Source organism: Corvus hawaiiensis, chromosome 2, assembly GCF_020740725.1.
Source record: "Corvus hawaiiensis isolate bCorHaw1 chromosome 2, bCorHaw1.pri.cur, whole genome shotgun sequence".
Taxonomy (NCBI): Eukaryota; Metazoa; Chordata; class Aves; order Passeriformes; family Corvidae; genus Corvus; species Corvus hawaiiensis.
In genome coordinates, this window is record NC_063214.1 from 59,514,122 (window position 1) to 59,539,522 (window position 25,401).

A 25,401-nucleotide genomic window follows, 5' to 3' on the forward strand; every position below is an offset into this window, starting at 1 on the left:
CTCTGTTCTTCGTAATGTCATCAGAAATCCCAGTGGCAGAGTGGGAGAGCATCCTGTAGAGAATGTGCAGGACTAAGGTAGAGAATATACAGGACTGAGAACTACAGAGAGTGACTGCATCTCAGTTCCCTTCTCCAGGTGGACTACACATCTTCATCAGTGTCACCATTCAGAAGGATCTATACACAGGTGCACACATTATAAACAAAAACATTCTTTATGCTGACCTGATACACAATGCATGAGAGTAGCAGAGCCATGCCTTCAGATGCAAAAGGCCCACAGTTGTAGTGACATTTAATCTTTGGCTTTGTAGAAGGCAAACTGGACATTTGGAATTGAATTCTATATCCAAAGTAGAGTGTATGAACAGATCCATGCTTCCTAACATGTTGTAGGAAAGGTGACACATGACTATGACTGCACATGCCCAAATACACAAAGGCTGTTAGAGCACTCATATATGGTGAAAATTACCTAAAATGTTATTTAACAAATTGTATCATTTAGGATGGCTACAACAACAAAAAAATCAAATCCCAAGTTTTTCAAGAGCAGAAACCCTTATCAAGGACTTCTATTAACTCCAGAACTGTACTGTATTAAAATTTCTGCATTAGCAATTCTGTAGTAATTTACTGGAGACTGCTTCTAAATTTTTAAGAGGTGAAATAAAAATCTCCTATCACATTAATTAAAAACAGTAGTTGCAATTTCTAAGATTTTATAGTTCACTGTACAAGTCTAATAATTGAGCTTTGGTGCCTTTCATAGACGAAAGGCGTACCTAGATAAAAATCCTTCTTGAATGGTAAAACCATGTTTAAACGGTATTAAAAGTCACTGTAGTTTTATTAGCAGTAGCAACATTTCAAATGATTATCAGTAGTACAAAATTATGTTCAATTTTCATAGAATTATAATATTATTATGGTCTTCATTCAGTTTGGCCACATCTATCCTTTTTTAGGCCTTTGTGAAGTCAAAGTTCCAAAATCTACGTCCTTCCAATTTCAGATTACAAATGTCCCTTACTGAAAGGTATCAGCATTACTTTGTCAATTCCACCACAAGAAAAAGGCAGTGAGAAACTACAATTAGAAGCTTTTCAATAATACAAATTTAATTGATTAAAAAACAGAATCTAAAAACACTCTAAAGCATTAACTGTAAAAGTTCTTGTTATGCACTGAATTTTTTTAAAAAGTGTTCCCAGTACAGGAACTTTTGGCAGTACTAAGTGTTGCTTGCTTCTCAGCATTACACACAATCTCCAGCAAGGGGAGCCCATACCTCACACACACCTGAATGTCCATTTTTTACTCTTTCAAAGAGTCAGTTTCTGCTTTTTGAATCCATGGTCAAGCCAGGTTATTATGTAATGCTGGTTCCAATAATTTTTTTAAAAAGTATTTTGCACAAGTGTCAAAAAGTTAGATGAGTAATAGTTAACAACATAGTATGTACTCAACATACTACTGTCAAGGACAAACTTCCTTGTGAAAATTCTCATTTCTGCACTGAATTCCAATGCACATTTGTGCACTGTTAAGTGCACACCAGGGAATTCAGTGTACTGAGTACTTAGTGTGACAACATTATCCTTCAGGCAAAATAATAAATGATTTAACCTGACTGTAAAGATAACAGACAAAAAGAAGGTTGGACTATGACAGGCAGAGATGAAGTCGGGCCAAAAGTTTATGGTTAGATTTCTCTTTGATTGACTTATTCAGTGTAAATTTAAGTTACAGAAATGCAATAGCCCCAATTAAAAAAATATGCAGCAAAACCAGTTTCTGCTGAAACACCCCAACATAATAAATGCTAACATTTGCATTCGGCTTAAGATTTGAGTGACAGGAGGCATCTATCTGTTCCAAATGCACAAGCTAGTCTGTGCCACTCTTTTCATTTAGAAGATTAAAACCATAACAAATATAGGTTAGAACAGATGAAATTCTGCACTGATTGAAGCACCTCTAGGTTGCTCTCTTAGTACATTCATCAGTGAAATGTTAACTTAGCTTCACACCATCATGAACTAAATTCAGTTTTCACAACTTACCAGTATCAGAATTCTTATATTCCACACTCATTTCCGTTATGGAGCTGATTCCTTACATATGCTGCTTCTTATGGTCTTATAATCAAGAACACTGAGGCAAATAGCAAATATTGCCAACTAAAGAACTGAACTAAGAATGAAATACCCCTGTGAAGGGGCTTCAGTCCTAAGTCTTGGGTGGTACAAGTGTGACGGCCAGAGTGGCATCTGAATGGTAAGACAGAATGTTTCCTTAAGCTAAATGTTTGCATTTATCACTCAGTATTTGTAGTCTTGGTTTCAATCTGATACTTTTGACAGTTTCAATACCTTTTAATACCTAAACACCCTTCTACTTTCAGGCAATTGGAAAAACATGGCCCACTTTGCATACAAGTGCTATGTCTCAGCATATTATGACAATAAAACCCTGGAGAAAAAACAAAACAAAAGCAGCAGTCTAATACCTGATAGTCCACTAATGGACCTGACCTTCACTATTAGCATCTTACTAACAGTTTCTATTGGACAGAAATCACTATTTTTGCTTAGCTGATCGTTTCAGCTTTGTTTCTTTATGGATTCTTCTATTAAGCCAGTTATGCACCTGCACCAATAAATGCAGACGGAAGCAGGATATTTTAATAGTCATTTATCTTTCAAAAAATAATAAATAAAAAAGTGCAGAAGAGAGAGCAGCAAAATTAATTGTTATTTGAGTACAACTTTTATAAACTCTTTAAAATAAAGCAAGTAAATAAACCTACACTGAAAATAGTTCTTGGAATTAATATCATGGGAAAAGTTGTTTTGCCAGAGTTGAAAAGAGTGATGCTTCACTCATTGAATTTTGACACTACATATTCCAGTGCCAATTAAAGTGCATCCTCTGAGGTATTTAGTCTTATAAACATCCCCTGGAGAGTACTGTCTTTTGTCCTTAGCCACATGGGGCATTCACCACATACTCATGTTTCTGAAAACATAAAATTAAGTAAATTATATATGGAACACCTACCATTGTCACTGTCTCCTTCAGATGGGATACTGTAGCTAAAGTTGTCCCATGTTTGTGCCTGTGTAAGTGTGTTGAAGGAGATAGGAGGAAAACTGAGGGATGGGTCTGCTGGAGGGGAGTGATAACCAGTCCAACCATGGTGGTAATAAGGACCGGAGTGGGAATAAAAGTAGGCAGCAGCATATCATATATGGCATTAGGATTGTATGGTAATGGCAAAGATGTAATTAAGAGGTGATTAATACAAAATGCATAAATTTTGAGAAAAGAATGAAAGATGGTGCAGAATAAAAAGAACGAAAAGTTAAATGTTAGTACTTGCAAATCATACATTGTATGTGCAGTTAAGTCTGTTAGGCTTAGCAAGATCATTGTAACCATAGCACTTCACATAACTTGTTACAACCAAGTTTTAAGAAAAAGTACCCATAGATTTTATATTAAAGCCTGATAAAAACCTTGACTCTGAATCAGAAGGTAAATATACCAGCTGTGAAGTTTCAATAAGGAAACTTCCACAGAATAAAAATTTTGAAAAATTTGTGTAACTATGTAATAGGAACACATCTCACAAAGACAAAGAAAATTAACACATTCATGTGAAAATATTATTACACTACAATTTCCCAGCTGATTTTGGAAGTAGCAGCTACGTTATCACTTGGATTCTCGTTTTGTTGAAGGATGTTCAGTAAGTACATGTACCACAGATGTTTTCCTTTCATGTTAATTCACTTAATCATAAATGAAGCACTACTTTTTTTCTTGCTAACTCCCCCAGCAATAAATTCAAATCTACAATGGGTCCACCATGCTATGTAAGTACTGGTCCTCCACAACTTTTACAGGCCTCTCAGGGACAAGAACAGACATAGAATACCCTCAGAGGGTGATCCCGAGTTTGTACAACGAGCTTTGGCAAATCTGCACCATAGACAGTCTTCTAACAAACACAACTTCATTAATGATTCGATTGGGCTCCCTGAAGCACACAAAACCGTACAATTCCACAGAAGCTGCAACAGTGTGCTGTAGACTATTCATCAGATAACTGTAAAAGCACGTCATGCCTACAGTTCGTGACCACCCATGAACTCATTATGGAGCTAAACTTGGACAGCAATACAGACCCCGTTCTCCCTACCTATCCCGCCGTCTCTCCTTTAACTAGTCACAACACCACCCCTTACTGTTCCTCAGCTCCTTCAGCGGAAATTTTTATTCCTTCCCCACCACATCTACTCTGCACTTCTGTCTCTTGTCTTGATTGTGGCAAAGATTTCTGCCCAAGCTTTCCTCAAACCTCCTATCCACAGTGTGTCAGAACTGGATACTAACACCCTTAAAATACCTTCTCCCTGAATCTCTTCATCCCTTCAAAGCTTCACACTGGTTTCCTACTTTATGACAGATTTAAATCTCTTTTCTGCCTTTCACAATAATGCTGCTCCTCAATGAACGCTTCCTGTATCTGATCACAATGTTCCCTACCACTTCTGCAAAAAATATTAATAATTCACTCATTTCTTGTTCTTCTACATGTATCTCCACGTTTATCTATTGAATCCTGCACACAAGCAACAGCCATGTTCCTCAGACTAGAGATTACAAACTACCTCTGCTCTAAATGCTAAACCATAAACACAAATCAAGATTTCTGTGTAGATATAAAAGCAACTAAAACCACTTACTATTAGAAGAAAGTCCAAAGTAAAGTTTCAGCAAGCACAGAAAATCCCTCTTTTCTACCATTCCAAACTAATATTCAGAAGGAACTTAATCATGTAGGATTTCTCCTTCCCACAATTTTGGAATCTGTATTAACATGCTAGTAATTCAGACAGCGTCACATAAAGCTTCACTTTAAACTTCTTTTCAGAGTTCCACAGCTCTCTCTCTTCAGACTTTTCCCAGGGCCGGGTCACTTCTTCTGGCTATTGGGACACCAGAACAGCTAAACCTGGGAGTCGGCACAACTTAAACTCTGAGTAGAGTCAACACTGGGTAACAGAACACAGATTTATGGCAAAAGATAAACAGTCTGACTCTGGTAGCAATTGGTATTCTCAATTATTTTCCGAAGTACACAGATAATGCCGTTAGGAAAGAAAACAAACGGAAGGAATAAATATCCAAAGATTAGAAAAACAGTAACGAGCACTCAAATGAGAGAAAAATACTGTCAAGTTTCAATGATATGTTCCAACTAACTTGAAATACAAGCATGTCTACTATAGATGCTAACATTGTGCTTCAAGTTCTCTACAAGTCACCCAAACTGAGGGCACTATATTCACAAGTAATGTTATGCTACGTAAACAGTTGCAAGGGAACAACTCCTCACTTCAGAATTCAAAGTGCTTTGTCACTTTGAGTTTTGTCAGTGCTTGTTTCAGCCTCTGACAGTATAAATTTTTTTGTCTGTGTTGCTGTCACTTCGTTCAGCAGAAACTAAGAAACACAGTGACCTAGAAATGGCACAGAACAAAAGCAAAAACTACTCTTGATTGCAAGATGTATTAGAAGCTACTCAGACTTGAAGGTCTGGCACATTAAGGACAGCATAACAATACCTTTGCCAGCTCTCGATTTCAACAAATAGCACCACTCTTAACATTTTAATCAATTCATGGATGAAGGAGGGAGAATTTAAATTTATTAGCTATTTTGAGTGATTCCTTTTCAGAGAGCTAATGTACTTCCCAAGAGAAAAAGTAAGGCTTTAAGAAAATGGTTTCTTTTCAATGGTATTTTTTAAGGTTTTCAAAATTAATGTGAATTTGAGAAGTCCCTAGTCTCTCAAAATATTTAAAATACAGAAGGAAATAATCTGAAAAATTTAAAAATCCTCTACCTTTTTACCTTCAACATAAACTTCTGACCCTTTGAAAAAATCTTTCAAGAAATCTAAACACATTCATTACCTTTCAAAACATTTTCTTTGGGTACTTTGGATTCTTTCTGTCAGCTGTCAGATATGAATTTTCCCAATATTTTGCCTAGCTTAAAAATGAAAGTACAAAAGGTCCTTCAGTCCTGAATACATACCAATATGTACTAACACACAAGTTTAAAACACTGTGGTTTATCCTCTGGAAGCACTTACATTTGTGTGTGTACTTCAAAAAACTGGAATCTTTACCAGAAGCCTAGAACAGTTTACTTTCACCTTTCCAAGAGACATAAACCATTATGAAGCGATGCGGAGGAGGGAAAGTCAAATAGAAAGCAACATTCATTTTAAATAGATGAAAATAAACACAGTGAAAACAAACTCTCAAATTTCAGAAAAAAATATGGTTGCATATATTTTCATTGAAAATTTGCCACTATTTTTTCCATAGAGCATTATATGGATGCATTTTAGTTAGAACACTTCAATGTTCTTTTAATGTTGCACTTGGATTTATGAGATTTATAGAAGCAACTAATTCAAATGTAAGCTCTAACAAAGTTAAATAGTTAAAACTCATTAAGACTATTTAACTTCATTAAAGCTTACATTTTCAGTAAGTTTTAACATTTCCCCTAAGGCCATTAAGAACTGAAATGAAAAAACCTATTAAAATAAACTACAAACTAAGCTAAAAAGTTTCCTGGATGACAGAAATGCTGTACCTCTGCACTAGCTCAGGTCTATGACACTAAGGCAGCATATAATTAACAAGTACAAATTCCAGCCAGTGATAGAATGGTTCAAACATACAAAACTTGCATAAAGTTTTAAAGGAAACACAAGGAAGAAACTACAGACCTTCCAAGCAAACCAGCTTGAAAAGGAAAAACATGCAGGCTGCACAAACAGGCCAGTATTGTCAGTCATGTACTACTTCTGTATGTAAATATTTCTTATGTGTTAGCAAAGCAGCAGAAGATGAAATAATATGCTGCTTTACTATGCCTTTGCAAGGTTTCCTTCTTGCTTCATGGTGCTACATAGCTAATATACTATATTTTTACCTGAAACTGGATGTAATGTTTTACTATTGCTAAGTTCCCCTATCTTACCATGGTATAAATTTAAGGTAAGATGACTGAAACCAGATGTGATCAAGTGAGAAATGGTGCAGTAATGGATCTTAGTGACTGTAGCATCTCATATGGTAAAGAAAATAAATTCATTATTATCAAGTTTATGCAACCACATGATGACCAAAAGACACTACAGCATTAGCATACTCAAATCTATTCAAATATATGAATTTCAATTAGTACAGCGCAGAAAACAGGTTCTAACCAACTGACTGTGGCTATACACAGCTGCAATATAGTCAGGGGAAGAACTATAGGACTTGTGCACATCTGGTCTTGAATCATGTGACTTGGAGGTTTTCTTGCAAAGGACAGCAGACATTGCAACCCAGACTTTCTAGAAATTATCTCAAAAAAAGAGTCACTAGGCTATTTTGTCCTGACCTATTCTAGTCATTAAGTATAGGAGATCTGGGCACAGATATGCCAAGATTCAGAAGTGCACGTTAAACTAACACTTGAACAAGAAGTCACGGTCTTGCATATTCTTCCACAAAGCAGCTTCCAGCGCCCAGCAGTGCTGGGGTGGGTCAGCCAGCTCTTGGGCTGAAACCATCAAATCTCAGTCACCAGAAGAGATCACTGAGATCTAGGTTACCTCCCCCTGGGTGGCTCCCAATCCTAAATTACCTCCCTCTGTTCCAGAAAGTTCTCCCTTTTTTAGTTATTAATTGGTTCCCTGTTTTGACTCCTGCCTCCCTATTTTCCCCATTTGTTCTGAAAAATTGTATCCTCCCCTCTGCTTGTACCCCATTGGTTGTTTTCCCTTTCCCTGCCTTGCTCCACCCCCCCATAAAGGGGGCTAGCCCGCGGCTCCTCGTGGCTTCGCTGGTCCCTGGACCCTCCTGCAAATAAACCTGTTGGAACCCACACCAGAAGCCCCTCCCGCCGCCTTCTTTGCCTCCGGGCTAACGCCAGCCATTCCATCGGCTGCCGGACGTGCTTCCTCTGAGGAGGAGCCAGCGCACGCACCCATCCCACGCCGATTCCACTGAGCCGTGCAGCGAGGACACTGTGGAGGCCAACGCTGCGTCCCCTCTGCCCGAGGGCACGCCGGGGCTTGTGCTGCCTTACAGCAGCAGATTTCACTGTGGACTCAGAACACAGCCCACATCCTGTGAAAGCAGCAACACGGCATGGGCCTTTTTGCATTCACACATCTTTCCCTTAACAGTGATATTGCAATATTGCCACTGGACTATGCAATATTACTCAATGTTTTATTTTCAATGAATTGTGAAAGGACCCATTTGCTCATCATTTAACCCATATTTTAAACACATGCAGAAATACCAACATTTCTAAATCATCAGGAACAAGACAGAGCCAGAGTTTAACATTCCAACAACCTAAGAAATGCACCTGAACAGATCTGTCTAACTGTATATCATAACTACATCAGAAACTTGAACTATCTTCTTTCATAAAAAAAGATTTCTAGCACTTCAAAAAAAACCCAACAAAAACCAAATAAATCTATGGGTACAATTTCATAAACATTTTTTCAATGTTTTACAAGCAGTTTCACAAACTGCTGCCATTATTGCCAAGTATTTTGTTATGGAAACTACAAGCTTGTAGGGGTTTACCAGCACTTGATTAAAAGCATTTGTGGTGAATGAGAGAAACCAGAACTACAGTCTTAGGATGCTGAAAGATACTGAAAACCTAGAGCTACTCTTTAGAGGTGACATGACATGACTTAATATTGACTAGCACAGCACACAGAAGATAAAAACAGAATTAAATCATGTAGCTAATCCTGTTTTTAAAGGAAGCTGTTACCCAAATTCTCAAATACATCTCTAAGTTTGGGAGTTGTTTTATGTTACTTGCTTTTAGGTTTTGTTTGTTTTGTTTGTTTGTTTTCAAATAAACTGCTGCTTGTTAAAAGACTGGTGGTTATGCAGATAGAGTGCATTGCAAATTCATTGAACTCAGTTGCTGGCTGAAGTAAAGATCTAACCTTCCCATAATGCTTGATCTTTACTCAACCGTAACTGCTGACAGACTCAATGAAGTGAAAAATTTCCAGAGCAACACAAGTGTTTTCCAAAATAGCCTAATTATTTGTTGAATAATGCATTATTCAACAAAATCTAAACTGTATCACTACATACCAATCAAGCAAAATATCTTATTTCAGTTAGTATGTCAGCACAGATGATAAGTATGTAAATACATGCAAAATGTGTAGTTATATCCAAACACATATTTTTGTAAATATACATACATATAACTTTATAAAACACCCGATTTACTAGTAATGGATGAAAATTGATCCATATTTAATGTGACAAATAAATACTTCTTAGAAATTCCATCTTGGTTCAAAACTAGAAAACCTTAAAATGTTCTAAGCTTCTTCTAATTGTTGTACAGAAAATGTTACATTGCTTACTTCTTAAGGGGGAAAAAATAGAGATAGCTAATAATAACAGAGACGTAAAAAACCCAAACCAGTACACACAAATTGGTTTCCCACATTACCTGATCGTGGCTTCAGGCCAAAAGGTATTGTGGTGTTTGTAGTAGGAGACATTGTTGGACTTTTATCCTTATTCTGTGTAATTCAAGAACACAAATCAAAGTTAGACTAACACCCAGAATATAGCTCAGCATATCTGACTATGCAAAATGCAAAAGTTAACAATACTGCATGCTACAACTAATCCACTACAATCTGATCACAATATAGTCCCAAACCTATGATAACCTCCCTTTTTTATTGTACTCTATTCCTCCGCTAGAAAAGATGCATTTCTGACAAAAGAGAGCACGATATTCCCCCTAGTTATAAATAAGCTCAATTACTTCTCCGTTTTATCTTGTGTCATCACTTGGTTCCACGCATACATTTTGTGGCAGAGTACATTAAGAAAAACAAAGCAAAGGCATGTTTTTTCCTTAGACACGTTTGTTTCTTTCACAGAATTAATTACCATTCTGCATGGTATTTTCCACGCAACACTGAATTTCTGTGTTAAAAATAGAAAACAGGAAATTAGGCATACGCCTCAGAGCAGGATTGCCCCTGACCCTGAACTAGGCTAAGCGTTGCAGCAGGAAGAATGGAGCAGCAACATACAGGAGAAGGGAAGGTATAATCATCATACCACCAATGGCAACACAGAAAGAGTCCTATGACCAAACTCCAGAAACCCATTTAAAAAGTGATTCCACTGGAGCTGGAAGCTATAGAAGTCCCATCACCAAGACTGGTGGATGATGGCTGGGTGCTCATGAATTTGCAAGATGCTTATGCCCAATGCAGTATAGAGGGAGAAGCCCTATTTCTGCACAAAAGAAAAAAAATGATGGTAAATAATCTCCATAAGGAGTTCCATATGGTTTTTACCTTTTTGATCTTACAATGAGATTCACACCAAAAAGCTACAGGATCAATAGAATCAGATTCCTCTCTGAAAACTAATCAAGGACATAACACAACTATGCAAGAAGAAATTGCACTGGAATCAATAAAAAGCCTTGTTGAACAAGGAAGAATTAAAAAAAACCAAAAATTAAAAAAATGTGTCAGAATGAAGAAAATATAAAAAAATTAACCGTTTTATACTAAACTGTATAACTCTGAAACAAGCTGATCAGAAAGTATATTTTCATACCCGAGTAAGTCTCTGAGATGCCAAGATCAAAACACATGCCAAACAAACTACATTTTCATTTCTGAGGAGCTCAGTCATATGTTCTGTGGAATTCAGTTATGTTTCATTTAGTCTATGAAACATTCATATAAAATATATAAGAGACAAACAAATGACATCTTACCTCATTGTGAGAGGTTTGCCCGCTTGTGTTCCAAAGAATTAGATCATTCTGCATGTTTGGAAAGTTAAAAAATAAAAAAAAAAAAAAAAATTTCAGAAACTATATTAGTGATGTACAGCAATGGGACATTTTACTAATTATAGTCAGATACATATTAATACTTAGCTCTTTTTCACTGAAGCTATTCATTTGCATTAATAGTAAATACTTTTATTGCTAGCTGAAGAACATTCTTTAAAAAGCATGTGGAAACTACTCACACAGATTTGTCATTAACTTTTTAGCTTCAATACTAAGGGATTATAGCTGCATTTATAAGACTTTAATGTTTGTTGGTTAAAATGCAGCATACTTTTTTTTAATTAAACTACCACAAAAGTGTAATTTAAAAATATAGATTTTCAATACAGATTTGAAGAGAGAAGTATTCTGTAAAACATTATATTTATAATTTCAATACAACATACTTTTTGTTACCATTTCTGTTATAGTTACAGCAGAAAAATGTATACCACACTGATAAATATGAAATATAATCATTAATTCAGCATCAATCATAACTCAGTAGAAAGATAACTGGCATAAGTAAATTATAATTCAGCTCAGAACAATTTCCCTAGGGCAAATTTTTTTTAATTGACAAAAAATGGAAACAAAAGAGAGCACCTGGAACACTAGGTCCCAACAGTCACAGAGCTTTCCAAAAGTTAGCAAAATGGGAAGGAAGATTACAGACCCATTTTGCTTCATGACCTTTCTTGGCCACTTTTCAAGATTAAAAAAAATTCTTCAGCCTTAGACATCTTTCATAATATTAGCTCAACCACTGTATTGCCTAGAATAAACAGAGAGAAATCTTACGCATCTGATCATAGCCAGTTCTACCTGGGGACTTGCATGCTCGACCACTTCTATTTTATTCTAGTGAGAATTTTGAATTTAAGATGAATTGAATTAATTTAGTAACACAAGCAGCGACTCAAGTGCTTACTATACTGCACAGAACACAGCATGATTAAAAACTTGCTCTTGCAGGACGTGTTTCCACTTCAGAGTGTGCCTAGTATTTTCACCTGCATAAGACAGTCCAGATCAGATCCCCACAAGTGTTCAGGAATATTTTGCTTCTTTTGGAGAGGTGAATTAGTGGTGTATCTTTGCTAAACAGTTCGCAAAAATACAGAGACCACTTTGACACTGAATTAGCCTTATCTGTTAATCTCAACAATGAAGTAAAGCTGCTCCAGATAAAGTGTGGTAACCCAAATGTACAACAGTATAACAAAGGAAATTAACCAACTCCATTTTCTGATGTTTTAAAGAAAAATTAAGATTAACAAAGTCACAAATTTATCACAGGAGTATTTGATATTATGATGACGACTATATAAGAATATTTGAAAAGCATTAAGATAAACAAAAAACCACCTATTTCTGGATACAACAAATAATATTAAGGTACTGCCAATATAGACAGCATCTTCTGTAATTTTGTTCTCACAGTCTGCTTGCAAAGTGCAGTCACAAAATCCCCATACAGCAAGTTCTGAAGTAATAAAAAATGCCCCAAATATTTAGGGGTTTTTTGTAGTTCCTAATTTCTGGATCATTACAGTGTACAAATCTTAAAATATTTTTGAAACTTTAAAACTATCATCTCAACCTATATACAGTCTGTTTGCAATATTAAATACAATTAAAAAAACCTGCTGTTAATATAAACTTAGAAGCGTATATAACTATAAGAATATTTGGGGTGAGAGGGGAAGAGGAATCAGGTATTTCATTTTCTTGCTTTGAGATGACATTTTTTTCCAGGGGAATGCAACCCCTGCAACTACTACCCTTTTTATTGGATAAAAATGCTTTTATTGAATGTATTACATAAGTTCTTTCCAAAGGGATAGGTCTTAATCAACTTTCCATTTACAGTCAAACCTTGAGACTTGTGCTAAGGCAAAAAAAAAAAAAAAAATTAAGCCAAATCCCCACAATGGGCCTAAACCCATTATCCCCACACACAAACTGACAGAATGCAATGATCCATTCCAAATGTTTCCACATTTATTGCATCTGGACACCTCCATACCTGGCTCAATGACCATTTTTCACCCTGTTCACAAGTTCTTGCTTCAGGCTTTGCTTTCTCCATAATCAACTCTCTCGTCCTCTGGAATTCCAGTTCCTCTTCAGGATTTTCTCTCTGTAAGATAAATAACTCTTCTATCTGTACTGCTGGAAATAGAACTTTTTTTTGGTTTGTTTTTTTTTTTTTTTTTTTTTTTTTGCATAATGTTACCTTGAAGTATTTCTTAAAAATACTGTGATAAAAAGCAGACACAGAAGTAAGCAGATACTATAGAAGTGCAGTTCCAGCACTAACAGGTGGATGATGTAAATCTAAAACAACTATTTCATAAAATACATCAGTTCACCAGATACAGAACAAATAATAAGCAACATACATCACACTGTAAAATTCAAAACCCATACTTTAACTATACTTTCTGTAACTATAGTGACAGTACTCTGGAAAAACACTAACTTTTACTTTCCAAAATATTTTGGGGTTATACTCAATGAATATATGTTTTCCTATGACAAAAAGTGGAGATAATGGGGTCAAATGGTAGATAATGATGCATAGCTGAACTGGCACACAGGGAGAGAAGGCTCAGAAACTAAAATGCAAAAGTAGCTGATAAACACAGAAAAATTTTACATATACACACACAGAGACAAAAAAAACCCAACCAACCAACAAAAAACCCAGAACAATTCCATAAATATGTTAAAGAAGAATTAGTTTTGTCCTTCAGCCTACTTACTTTTTGCCTTCCCTACTTGGCAGATTACTAATTGATGAAATTGTGGGCTCATTTTCTGTCTTTCCCCCCAGAATATTTTGTAATAATACACTCATTAACATACCTGACCAAGAGAAGACATGTCCATCTGTATTTGACCACTACGTATAAAGACAAAGGCAAATATGTAATTCATTGTGTAGCAACTTGAACATCATGCATCTAACAAATTTTTTTTTTTTTCTAAAGAAGGTAACAAACTTTACTGTAGACTCCTAAAATTCTAAAACTGTTGCTGGTTCCCTGGGATACAGATTCACAGCACTGCTCTCTGAAATACCCATACTTAATCTGCAAGGTTTGAAATAAAAATGTTGCACTGGGCTATAGCTTTAGTAACCATTCTGTTCAGTATTTAATTTCAAACAAATGGATACACAAAGTACTGTTATAGTTATCATTTTCACCTGTTCAGTGTCATCCCTTAAGAGCTTTTGGAAATGCCTCTTGAAGCTTCAGTTCAGTCAAAGCAACATTCATGGTTTCATCTGCAAAGTATCACCCTGAGCAATGGCTTGTAACAAAACAACAGGACCTGTTTACTGCCAACAACCATGTCATTATCTAGAAGCCAGCAGATTTCTGTATCTAACCTCTAGAACCCAGTATTCAAATGGAAGCCACAGCCCTGCCTATATATCCCCACTTGATTTACAGTGGCTGAAAATAAAGCAGTGAAACAGAAAATGAAAGAAAGCAGGAAATACAGGAACGCAAATATAGAAATAAAATGCAAACATCGAAAATACTGAAAAAGGTTGAATCTGAAATCTTCTACCTTCCCAGAAATGAAATGCCGTCTATGTGCAATAGGGTATGAAGATTTTAAATTCTGCAGAACACTAAACCAACAGTAACTGGACAAGCATTTTACAAGTTTGATAATCACACCCACTAGCAACAACAGCTTGTAAGAATTCCAGGCAGTGCACATTAGGTGTGCCAGCATCACCAACTGCTTCAGCCCCTACAGTGTTTTCTCTAACTCCTAAGGGGCCTTCAGTGTGAGATAAGAACAGTCCTGGATAGAGTTAGTTATTTCAACCAGGTTACCTTGACTAAGCCACCAAAGTTATATGGATGCACAAAAAAAAGTTACAACGTATAAGTGTAAGTTAAAAGCAAATGCCAGTTTTGTGCATCTTAAGCTAAGCGGCAGCAGAAGCATTTAAATTCCTTTCTGGAACTGGATAAACAAAAGAAACTCTTCAGTGTGAAAAAAAATTTTCACACTGCTTTATATAAAGCAAGTATATAACAAAATGCCATAAAACCCCATAATTAAAAAAAAAAAAAATATGAGGAACCTATGGCTCAGAGGACTGGAAGTCTATAGCATCATTTGAGAAGTACTGGGCACTCAGATGTATCATGCTGCTTAAGTCTGGATGCTAATATACAGGAGGCGTATATCAAAAAGCCTATATGGTGCTCAGAAAATTAAAAATAAATGCTCATATTTTAAGGTTAGAAGAAGAAAGTGCAGCCACAAAGGCCCCAACACACTATAAAAACAGCAGTAGAGAAATATGGAAATACATTACATGATTAGACACTTCTAAAAGTAATTTTTCAAATTTACTGTAGTGTACTAAATCTGTGTGTGAACAAAAAACAGATTTTCTGTATTTTATTGACCTTCTTAATTTAATAGAAGTACCTAAATATGTAGGAAATACTAGGGCAATGTCTGGAAACAAAAAACCAAAATGACAAAATTTATCAGGCTAACGACTAAAATATTTTTGCTTTTTTCCAAAACAAACATTTTCCTTTTTTAACTACAACACTCTTCCAACACAGCAATAAGCCTCATATGAGATGCAGAAGCAATGGTACTAGGAAGCTAAAGGAACTAAAGAAATTTCCTAGTTATCTATTTCCTAATTTTATGACATTTTATTAAACAAAAATACTTTTGATCCAAGTATTTAGTATATGATTCAAGAATTCAAGTATTCTTTACATGATGCAAAATAAAGCCAGCTAACCATCTCTCTAGAAATACTAACAGGAATCAATTTCTGTCCTAAAAGTACAAAAGTCTGCTAGGTGAAAAAGGGGATCAAAATAGGCATTTAAAGTAAAGAACGGTGTAGTCACAAAAGCAAGCAGCTATCAAGGGAGGAAAGAGAACCAAGTATACTTAAGGCTGAAGTGACAAGGAGGTTTCTAATCTTCAGAGAAATGAAGCTGTAAACCTCATAGAAGTAAGAATTAAAATGAGTTTTGAAATGAACTTAATTTCTGAAGGTGATTACACTAAGAAAAGCAATAGCAAGCATCTGGACAGACAGAACTACAGACACCACTATTGTCAGACTTTTCCAGTAGGGCAAGCACTTGTTTTCTTTTAAATACGTATTCCTTTGTCTAGCCACAGTTCCAAAGCCATTTTATGTGACTTTGGCCACTTAAAATTAGCATCTAAATTATAAAATCTTGCCATCTGTCATCAGGGGAAATCTAAATAACTTTCTTTGCCTCTTTCTCCTTTGGATTTCAGAAAACTAAAGAAACTCCACCATTAATTCAGGCACCTTCTTTGTGTGCTTCATTGAATTGGCATGAAGATGGGCCGGAAGCCCTTCTCATTCCAACAATATATACCAAGCATGACTAAGAGGAAAATTTATAGTCCCTAAAAGAAATGTGACAATCCTAGACAAAACGTCAGAGCATCACAGTAGTGTACATGAGATGAATGGTTAAGGGGTGTCCCCACCTCTGATTTTAGTTTTCTTTTATACCTTCTTAATTTACTGGGAATCTTGTCTGGATACTCGAGAGAGAACGTGAGTTTCCTTCTTAACTACCTTGCACACACTGGTATGATAACGAAGCACTTGGTAACTTCAGAGAGCTTCCAGTTGTCAGTTAAAAGAGAACTCTAATGTAATTCACAAAAAAATTTAAAATATATTACATTATATTATTATTATATCAGCTATTGTAAGCATACCTGTTGGAATCTTGTAATAAATCTACTGCTTCTCTTAGTTGTTCTATCATTGCTATATCAATAGTTTGTTCTTCTGATAAATTTATTCTATAACAGAAAACAAAAACATTCAAAAAAAAGGTACAACAGCAATTATCACGGGTAGTCTAAGTGTCAGTGTGTGAGCTCCACCTTCCAACGGGCATGCAAAAACTATAAGGGGAAAAACAGCCTCTCTGCACACTGGTATGTGCTGAATTTATGGAAAGAGCTTCTTCTGAAAAAACTCTCCAACACTTTGTCCTTAACAAAGCCCCTCAATCTAATACGTACATAAATAAATGTGACGAAGTAAAACTTTTAGCATTCAATTAAACAGAATGACTTCTAAAACTGAAAATTTATTTACCAGTATCTGACTCTTAAATGCACTCATCCCATGTATTGTTTCAGCATGAATGGTAAATATAATGAATTTTTATAAGGGCCAGCTTGCTTTCTTTTGCTTTTCAACATTTGTAATTATTTTTGGGGAGTAGAAATATAACCTCCATTACTTCTGCCAATAAGGCTCTTTCAGAAACTACTTATTCTTTCCTCCCTTCAGGTTTGGGTCTTTTTTTTTATATCATATAGGACTACACTGTTCTGATGAGTGACAGCTTCACAGTACAGTCATGTTGAACTCCCTTTCCTTATGCACTCATTTCAGCAACTGATGTTCACTTGTTCTACTCTGGGATTAAATATCTATAAACTAACGATTGCTTCAATGTTAAAATTATGACAAGTAAGAAAAAAAAATTAGGTATGTTTTCTAATTAAATTGACTTTTTAAATGTACATTAAATTTAGATCTTACACGTTTTGATGATCTTTTTTCAGCAATGCCTAAATAAACAAAATATCAAAATACCTAATAAAAAAGATTGCATTCTACATAGATAAAAAATTATTGGGGCATAAAAAATAATTAGTTGTAATATAACATCCATTCTATTCGTCAATAAAATGTAAAACACTGAGCACTCACAAAGTGCAAGGTTATGCTATTGCCATGCCTCCAAATCTATAAAATTATTAAACACCAAAGTAATACCAGTCCTGGTCAAACTAACTAAATGACATAGCTAATTATTTATAGATACATAAAAAATACTCACATTTCGTCTGCTTGCCATTGCGTGTCCTCTTCTATTCTCAATAATTCATCACACTCTGCTGCTCTGCTCTGTAAGCAGACAAAGTGATAATGAGAACTGAACTTTGCAATTAAGTAGGCAGATAAATTCTGCTTTCCGACTCAACACTGACCTAATTTATGTAACATTCTAGGTTGGCTGGTTGAAGCAATCCAACACTTCTGCTCCATTCCTCACTCCTACCCCCTTTTAAGATACTGATTACAAGATCTTCTATTCAGAAGATCTTACTGAGGTCAACAGCCCTAACCCTCCTTTAACTGTATAAAGAAAGTCAAGCAGCATAAGAATTCTTTGTTCCATGTCCCAGATTCCATTTGTGACTTTCTGGCATATAGAAACAATGCTTCAATTAACCACAATCCCAACTCTCCTCCTACTTGCTCTCCTACTGCAGCCAGATTTGTTTACAAGGCAAGGAAATGCCAAACACGCAAAGAGTAGCAATTATGTACCTCATGTATAATTATTAACAGGATTCATATTTGACAATTTTGACAGTCATGAATAATTTCTTTTTTAAAAGGAACAAATTGGAACAAAAGTTGCATCCAGGAATTTATATCAGTCAGCCAGTTATTTTGGTTCCAATGTAGTCATAAATTAGATCTCCCTATACCTATAAATATGAAGTGCTACTTATTTGAAAACTTGAGTCTCTTTTATGCTTCCACTTGGTGTTTTGCAACTCTTTCATGTCAGACAGGCAGGACCACTAAAGCAGTTCAGCTGCCAGTAAAGACAGAAGCTCTCTGAATGAATGTGGTATTTGTACTTGTAGAGAATGAACTGCAGAAAACAGAGGCTTATCCTCTTTTGTGTCATGTGTTCGGCACATCAGTAGCATCATCCTGTACCAATAAATTCTACCCAATTTTGCACTAAAGAGTATACCAGCTTCTCTAACATTCTCCAATGATGGCTCATTTCCCAGTGACAATCCCTAGTAGAATGAATAAAGCCATTCTTTGTTACCTTTCTTCACCTTACAGGAATACACATCATGATGTCTTCCTACAACAAGGGTACATACCATAAGACAACAAAAATGCAGCACTTATTCTAGAAGGTGATATAATTTGTCTTTATGGATCTCTCAACTGCTACCATAATGTTTAAAAAATTAAGAAAATGTATTTTACTACCATAACATTACTTCAAAACTTCATCCACCACATCTAGCACAAAGTCATCTCGCGTTTTAGCAACGCAACAAATACAATAAATCGCTCAATTCAGAATATAATGCAAGTAGCGCAGAACACACCTGCCATTTTTTCTTAAAGCCTTAAACATAGTTAAAGCACATCTCTCACATATCCTAGAAAGAGTTATGGGTAAATTGTCCCAGATCAATTGCAATAATTTTAAACATACCTGCTTATTTTTGCCTTCTGTATCTTTTTAAAACACTGCACTCATGAAAGCAGTGAAAGTATTTCCCCCCACTTAACATTGTTGCAAACTTGCCTTAATGTAGCTCATAAATTCAGTAGTAAGAGTATCCGATTCATCAAACTGGCTTCCTGTTTCTCGTGACTTATCATTGACAAACACGTGAGATGATCCTTGATGGAATTCCACTAAGAACAGCAAAAAAGAAGAATGATTTCTGGTTCAGCTCAACATTTGTTATACAACGTAATTTACTTGTATTAAATCACAGAGTTTAAAAACAAAGTTTAAATTCAAACCACATTAAAAATTTCAAACAGGTTGCATATGCATGCCCAAAGCCTTCTGGGTAGGTAGGCAGGCACAGAATCAACAACAGAATTTCCCTGTATTTAACTTCCACATTTTTACATTCCAACCTTTTCTTGAGTTAGCATGGTGACCTGAATCATCCTTTATAATATGATCTTCTTCCACAATGTCTGACATTGGAACGTTAAAGCTGATAGTATCTTCATCAGATGGCTAGGAAAAAATAAGAGAAACACTAGTTCCAGCTCAAACCAAGAATGACAAAAATGTACATATTCACAACAGTGCTCAGTAAAGAGCTGCAAATTAACATGAGAGAGGATACCAGAGCATCTAACACGACCACATCCTGTTGCAAGAAGTTGTAATCACGCTGAATACATGCTCACAGGAGGTTTGCCAAGCAGAACAGTTCATATGTCCTCTTTTCCTGTCTTCCTCACTGCACTAGTCCTCTCCTTGCAATGACACCACTGCACTGTGCTGCTCTCTTGTGCTTCCCTGGGGCAGCTGAAAACAGGGGCTCCTTGTAGCCACCAAAGTCTGTAGAAACACTGGGCCTCACATCACAGTCCTTTTTTTCTTTCCCTCCAAGAATATTCTTCCCCGCTTTACTAGGAAGCTTCTGAACTGAATGCCTAGAGCAATCAAGACGAACTTTGTAGACCAAGGCAACATCTTTAATTATATTAACTGACTGAGCTGAAAAAAAAAAAAGCATAAACTCTGAAGTACACTAGCCTTTTCTGACTTAAAAGCTCTCCCATTTTGTTCAGCTGTATTAGCTGGTACACTAAACACATTACTTGTATCTACAACCCTATCCCATCTATGACTTTACAGATAGCAGCTGCACAAGGAAGCACTGACACACTTCTGTCCCAGGCCACTACGGCTCTGTTTCTTTGTAGGGCCAGCAGTGACCTGCTCAAGTGGGACCTGCTCACGCTCTCTCCTGAGGTGAACTAGAGCAAAACCACAGATTGCAGAAGAGGCCAAGTTTTTATTCTTGTTCTCCTAAGATAGAGAACTTACCATTACAGCAGTCTCAGAACTTTGCAAATGTGTTCGCCAGCAAACCCATGGGTGTTGCTTATTCTTTAAATGCTCTGTGTTTCTGTAACTTGCTACTCTGTGCATACATTTTCCATAAACGTATTCTGTAATTATAACTGCTATAATACATATATAGTAGTTTGTTTCATATCCTTGAAGAATATATATTTTTAAGGAAATTATATTCCCCATTTTATCAGTTCAGACCAGTGTAACAAAAAAGATCTGCAATGAAATGGGACTGTATTATATATAATCAGTTATTTAATTCTAGCTAGCTTCTAGTAGAAGTTTGCCATTCTTCCTACTTTTATATGTTCATATTCCATGTAGAAAGTATTTTTTTCTAACTCCTGAAGCTAAAGTGTGTGATAAAGGAGGGAGCAAATCTACCTTGGTCTTAAAAACTCTGTCAAATATACATGCAGTTATTCTTATTTTCCAAGAATACGTTGGACTCAAAACATGTTGTAAACATGGACCATGATGAATGTTCTTTCTAATGAGCAAACTACACGTTATTAACTCTGTGGCTTCACTAGCTGTATTCTTCTGCTTAAGGAGAAAAATTTCAGAAGAGTGTTCAGGGGCTTCATAAAGCCTTTCCAAAATAAATTTCGAAATTTTAAATTAATAGTATTTTAAAACAAAACAAATTAGTAGCTCAAACAGAAAATAAATGATGCTTCAAGTATTCTAAGCACAAAAGCCACTGTTCTTTTAGATCTGAAGCAACGACAATCCAACAGCTTAAGAAAAAAAAAGACAGGTACAGTATAAATTCATTCAGACAACCAAGGTTACAGTTCCTTCTCTTTCAGGCTGTATCTCATGTGACATTTACGCACTATATTTAATCATTCTAGATCAAAGTTCATGTTGTGTTAATTTTTCAACTATCCTTTGAAAATAGCACAGTAATATGTTCCTACACACATTATTAGAAGTTCTGGATCCTAAACAGGTACACTTTTCTCAGGGGAGTAACACATACTTTGAAGAAAATATTTTGGAGTGCTGGTATAAAAAAAGGAACAGACCATTCAATTTGGAAACAAAAAAATATTCCTTTTACAGGCTATGTCTGTAAAATTCTGCAACTGATTTTCCAGGTGTTTCCTGTCAGTATACTATGAAACAAAAACTATCCAAAGCAGCTTTGGATAATACAAAAGTATTGCTCCTTTACAGGTGAAATACTGTATCCAACTTCCTTCTTCCACAGTTTTATTTTTTATTCAGACAGCAACAGAATATAATAGACATATAAGAATCAAAACTACTTAACGTTATTCTAAGAATTCAGATGACGCACTTTGAAAGATTCTTCATATACATTACTGCTGGTACTAATGCATCACTCACATGGGTATTAAAGCAGAGACACCATTCTAATCTCATTCTCATGAATTTTAACAAAAGAAAAAATAAGGCCAAAGGAAGTGGGAAAATTAATCAAAATGCTATATTTTTTCCTAAAAGATGAGGTACATGGTACACTGCCTTAAGGCAGAATTTGGCTTTAAGTTGCAGTGATCAATTTTACAGCAACACTACAAAATACCTTTCACTTGAAATGCCCAAGATGGCTCTAGCTGTGAAAACTGATGCTGTAATGACCCTATAAAGTCAGAGAGAGATACAGAAACAGTTCATTTCATCAACTACTCCCTCCTATGTGTATTCATCCAAAGTTAATTGGCAAGCTTCCTAAAGACTACATTAGTGTTCAAACAAGTGATTCTTTTATGTTATGAAGTTACACACAGGAAAAATGATGTTGTAGCATTTCCTGTAAAAGAGTAGAAACTCAATAGCCACTACCTTTCAGACTAGTTTGTACTCAAAAAAAAAAAAAAAATGCCCAGAAACATGTTTTACTGATTGTTTTATGACTGATCATTTAATGTTTATCCAATGTTTGGTATGTAACTTTCTGACTGTAATTAATAACATATGTGAACCTGTATTTGCATCATGCTAATATTTCTTGAACAATTCCCACATCTTACACAGGTATTAAAGGTCACATCAGAACGAAAGCGAGTGGTAAATTTACTACCAAATGCATTTTGGATTACTGATCTCAGCATCTAGTTCTCCTTAATAGTAAAGCAGCAGTCAGGTGGGGATAGAATGAGTAAATTGTTCTCATATAAAAAAAGCTTTGTGCTATTAAAAATGTATTGGTTCACTGTTGGTAGTCTTTAAAGTATGTTTTCCAGCATTTCAATTGCTGTATTTTCATTACAGGTAACATAATCTATTTACTAACGGTGATATTTATAGCTAAAGAGGAAATTCTGCAATAACAGTTTCATTAACAAGCCAGCTGAGCTTCAGGAAGTGTAAGACTGGCAAAACAGTTTGTAAATGTCTCTGAACGGACTGCATGCTCTCACACCTAGAGGAAAACCATTAGAGAATTGGCTAGAAATCATAACAATTCTGCTTCACTTCCATCTACCAAGAAACTTGCCCAAACACTTGGAAATTCACGTGAGGTTTTTTAAAGTACTACTGTATTTAAAAGACCAATCAGTGTGTAAGTGGATTCATGTTCAATTTGCTTTTCAGTAACTATAAATTCAGTACCTAAGCTTGATTCTTCATACATTTATTCCACAAGAAACAGAATCCCTTTTCCTCAAAGGACGAGAAAAACACAAAAAAAATCAGTGTAAAATTATTTTAAGTAGCAAGAAGGTCATCCTTTTATTGTGAGGTATTTCCCATTAGGTCAGACCACAAATCCCATTATTGTACATTTCAGAAAGATCATCATCACTGATTTATACTGCTCATTATTTAGTTATTTATCATTATGTATTCAGTTCAACTCCATATAGATTTAGTGCCCTGTTCAGCTGAGCAGTGTCTCAGAAAAAAAACCAGAACTCCGTGAAAGTCAGTTCCAACTGCTTAGGACAACACTAGTCCCACAAAGCTATCCTTTCTCTTTGCTCAGTCAGACAGAAAAGTTCAGGAAAGGATCTGAAGGTTTATTTTCAGCATTGCCTAGCTGCCAGAACATTTAAACACATTAAGATCTGCAAAGTTTCTAAAGTTTCTACATTTTAGCAATCTGCCATAACCAATCACAGAACATACTGGGACTGGGCACTGTTGATTCCAAACAGGAAAGAGTAATCAGGCAAAGAGAAAAATATGTGAGAAGTCATCAGCTTGTAACCTGTTAACATGTTTACTTTGTTGAAAACAGCAGATGTGAATTCTGGTCTGTTTTTCATTCTCTAGATTATGCAAACTCCTGGAAAACTGTAGAAAATTTTCACTATTGGCAAGTCTGTAACCATTTGGAAGCGTCTCATTGCCAGACAGTGTACAAACAAAAAAATTTTTTAAAAAATCAAAAAAATCACAGGCTCCTTTTATCTTTGCTTTAGCCATTTCTTAGTGTGAAATTCTTGTCAAGGATATGGTTGCACAGCTTTTAAGTCTAAAAATCTTTTCATATTATTACCCAACTTAAAACACAGTCAAAATATGAGTGCTGGAAGAGGAGCTGGACACAAAATGCAGATAACTCACCTCTGTTGCTGACAAACGTTTATCACCATTATCACTACCAACACCTGAATCTGAGTCCTTTTTACTTGGGTAGATGTCATCAATGCTAGATGTGAATAAAAAGAATTAAAAATCATTAAAAAGTTATCATAGTTTTTATGTTCAAATTTTGTCCTGGTGTCACTTAACCCTGAGCAAATTTTGAACCATTCTTAATAATAGAAGGTGAAATAGCCTAGTACAGTAAATACTAAAAATTTACAATCTGGTGATGATAAAATAGATCAGATTGTATGGCTAGTTAGCCTAATGATTAATGAAACAACAAATCATTTGCTATTAGCTTGCTTTTGTCCATACACTAGGCAAAACTGCTTAGTTACTAGCTAAGCAGCACAGGAATCCAACTGAAGCAATTTAGCCATGGAAGAAGCATCCAAAATAGTAAAACTCAAACTGGAGTCAAGTGATTTAATTGCAACCATTGATCCATTAAAAATGAACTAATATCTCCCTGAGGCTTGAAGTAATTATTAACACAGAAACCTCCTTTTCATGCCTTAAAATAGACTTTGGAATTTAGGTTTTAAAGAAAATTACTGTAATAACAGCAACTGCTCTCTATTCTGGTTTCATTACCCAATATGACCTCTACTCATTTTAAAGTGCACTATTAGATGCAATATTCTCATCACCTAACTTTTTTAAAAATATACATTATCCCTTTATTTGCTCTCCTGGTAACTGTGATACTGAAATCAGATTGACACAGCAATTTAAGAAAGGAGCTTTATCAGCCTTCACATGACTAAGGTATATGATTAATTAATCCTAATCTTAAATAACCTTTTATCAGTAAACACTGAGGATTGTTTTGTAGAAACTGCCTTTGGAAATCTACTCTGTACCATCCCCTTACCCTAACCTATATTCTTCAGTATGACCAAAATATCAGACGGGACATGACATTCCTGTCAATTTTCTTGTATACTAAAAGAACAAAACAGAAAACCAGTAGGTGTTTCCCAAATGGAAAACCTACTCTTCCATCCTGGATTCTTCTCACCTTTGCCATTTATCTGATAGAAATTCACAAAGGGATCTCCAAAGGTACATGGAGGAAAACAATTTATTTGAAACCTTACTGAGATGACTGAAAGGGAGATTCCATAACAGCTCTTGTTGTTTTCCTGTCAGGGTTTTAACAGTAA

At 35.5% G+C, this 25,401-nt stretch overlaps 1 protein-coding gene across 6 annotated transcripts in view; it reads right to left on the bottom strand.

The window, feature by feature from the left end:
• The window catches only part of LRCH1 (leucine rich repeats and calponin homology domain containing 1), a 118,926-nt gene that overhangs the window by 26,736 nt on the left and 66,789 nt on the right, over nucleotides 1–25,401 (bottom strand). For 2 of the 6 annotated variants that reach the window (XR_007201749.1, XM_048295288.1), the window contains exons 7-16: nucleotides 24,212–24,296; nucleotides 19,711–19,816; nucleotides 19,367–19,479; nucleotides 17,858–17,925; nucleotides 16,716–16,802; nucleotides 13,818–13,854; nucleotides 12,976–13,089; nucleotides 10,887–10,934; nucleotides 9,588–9,660; nucleotides 3,066–3,173 (exon numbers count right to left, since the gene is read on the bottom strand). Coding sequence is in view for 2 of the 6 variants with exons in the window: in XM_048295288.1 (XP_048151245.1) it covers nucleotides 3,066–3,173; nucleotides 9,588–9,660; nucleotides 10,887–10,934; nucleotides 12,976–13,089; nucleotides 13,818–13,854; nucleotides 16,716–16,802; nucleotides 17,858–17,925; nucleotides 19,367–19,479; nucleotides 19,711–19,816; nucleotides 24,212–24,296 (839 nt within the window). In the remaining 4 variants the exon portion in view is untranslated. The remainder of the gene's footprint in view (nucleotides 1–3,065; nucleotides 3,174–9,587; nucleotides 9,661–10,886; nucleotides 10,935–12,975; nucleotides 13,090–13,817; nucleotides 13,855–16,715; nucleotides 16,803–17,857; nucleotides 17,926–19,366; nucleotides 19,480–19,710; nucleotides 19,817–24,211; nucleotides 24,297–25,401) is intronic. The other 4 variants (XR_007201752.1, XM_048295289.1, XR_007201750.1 and 1 more) reach the window with 3 other exon arrangements.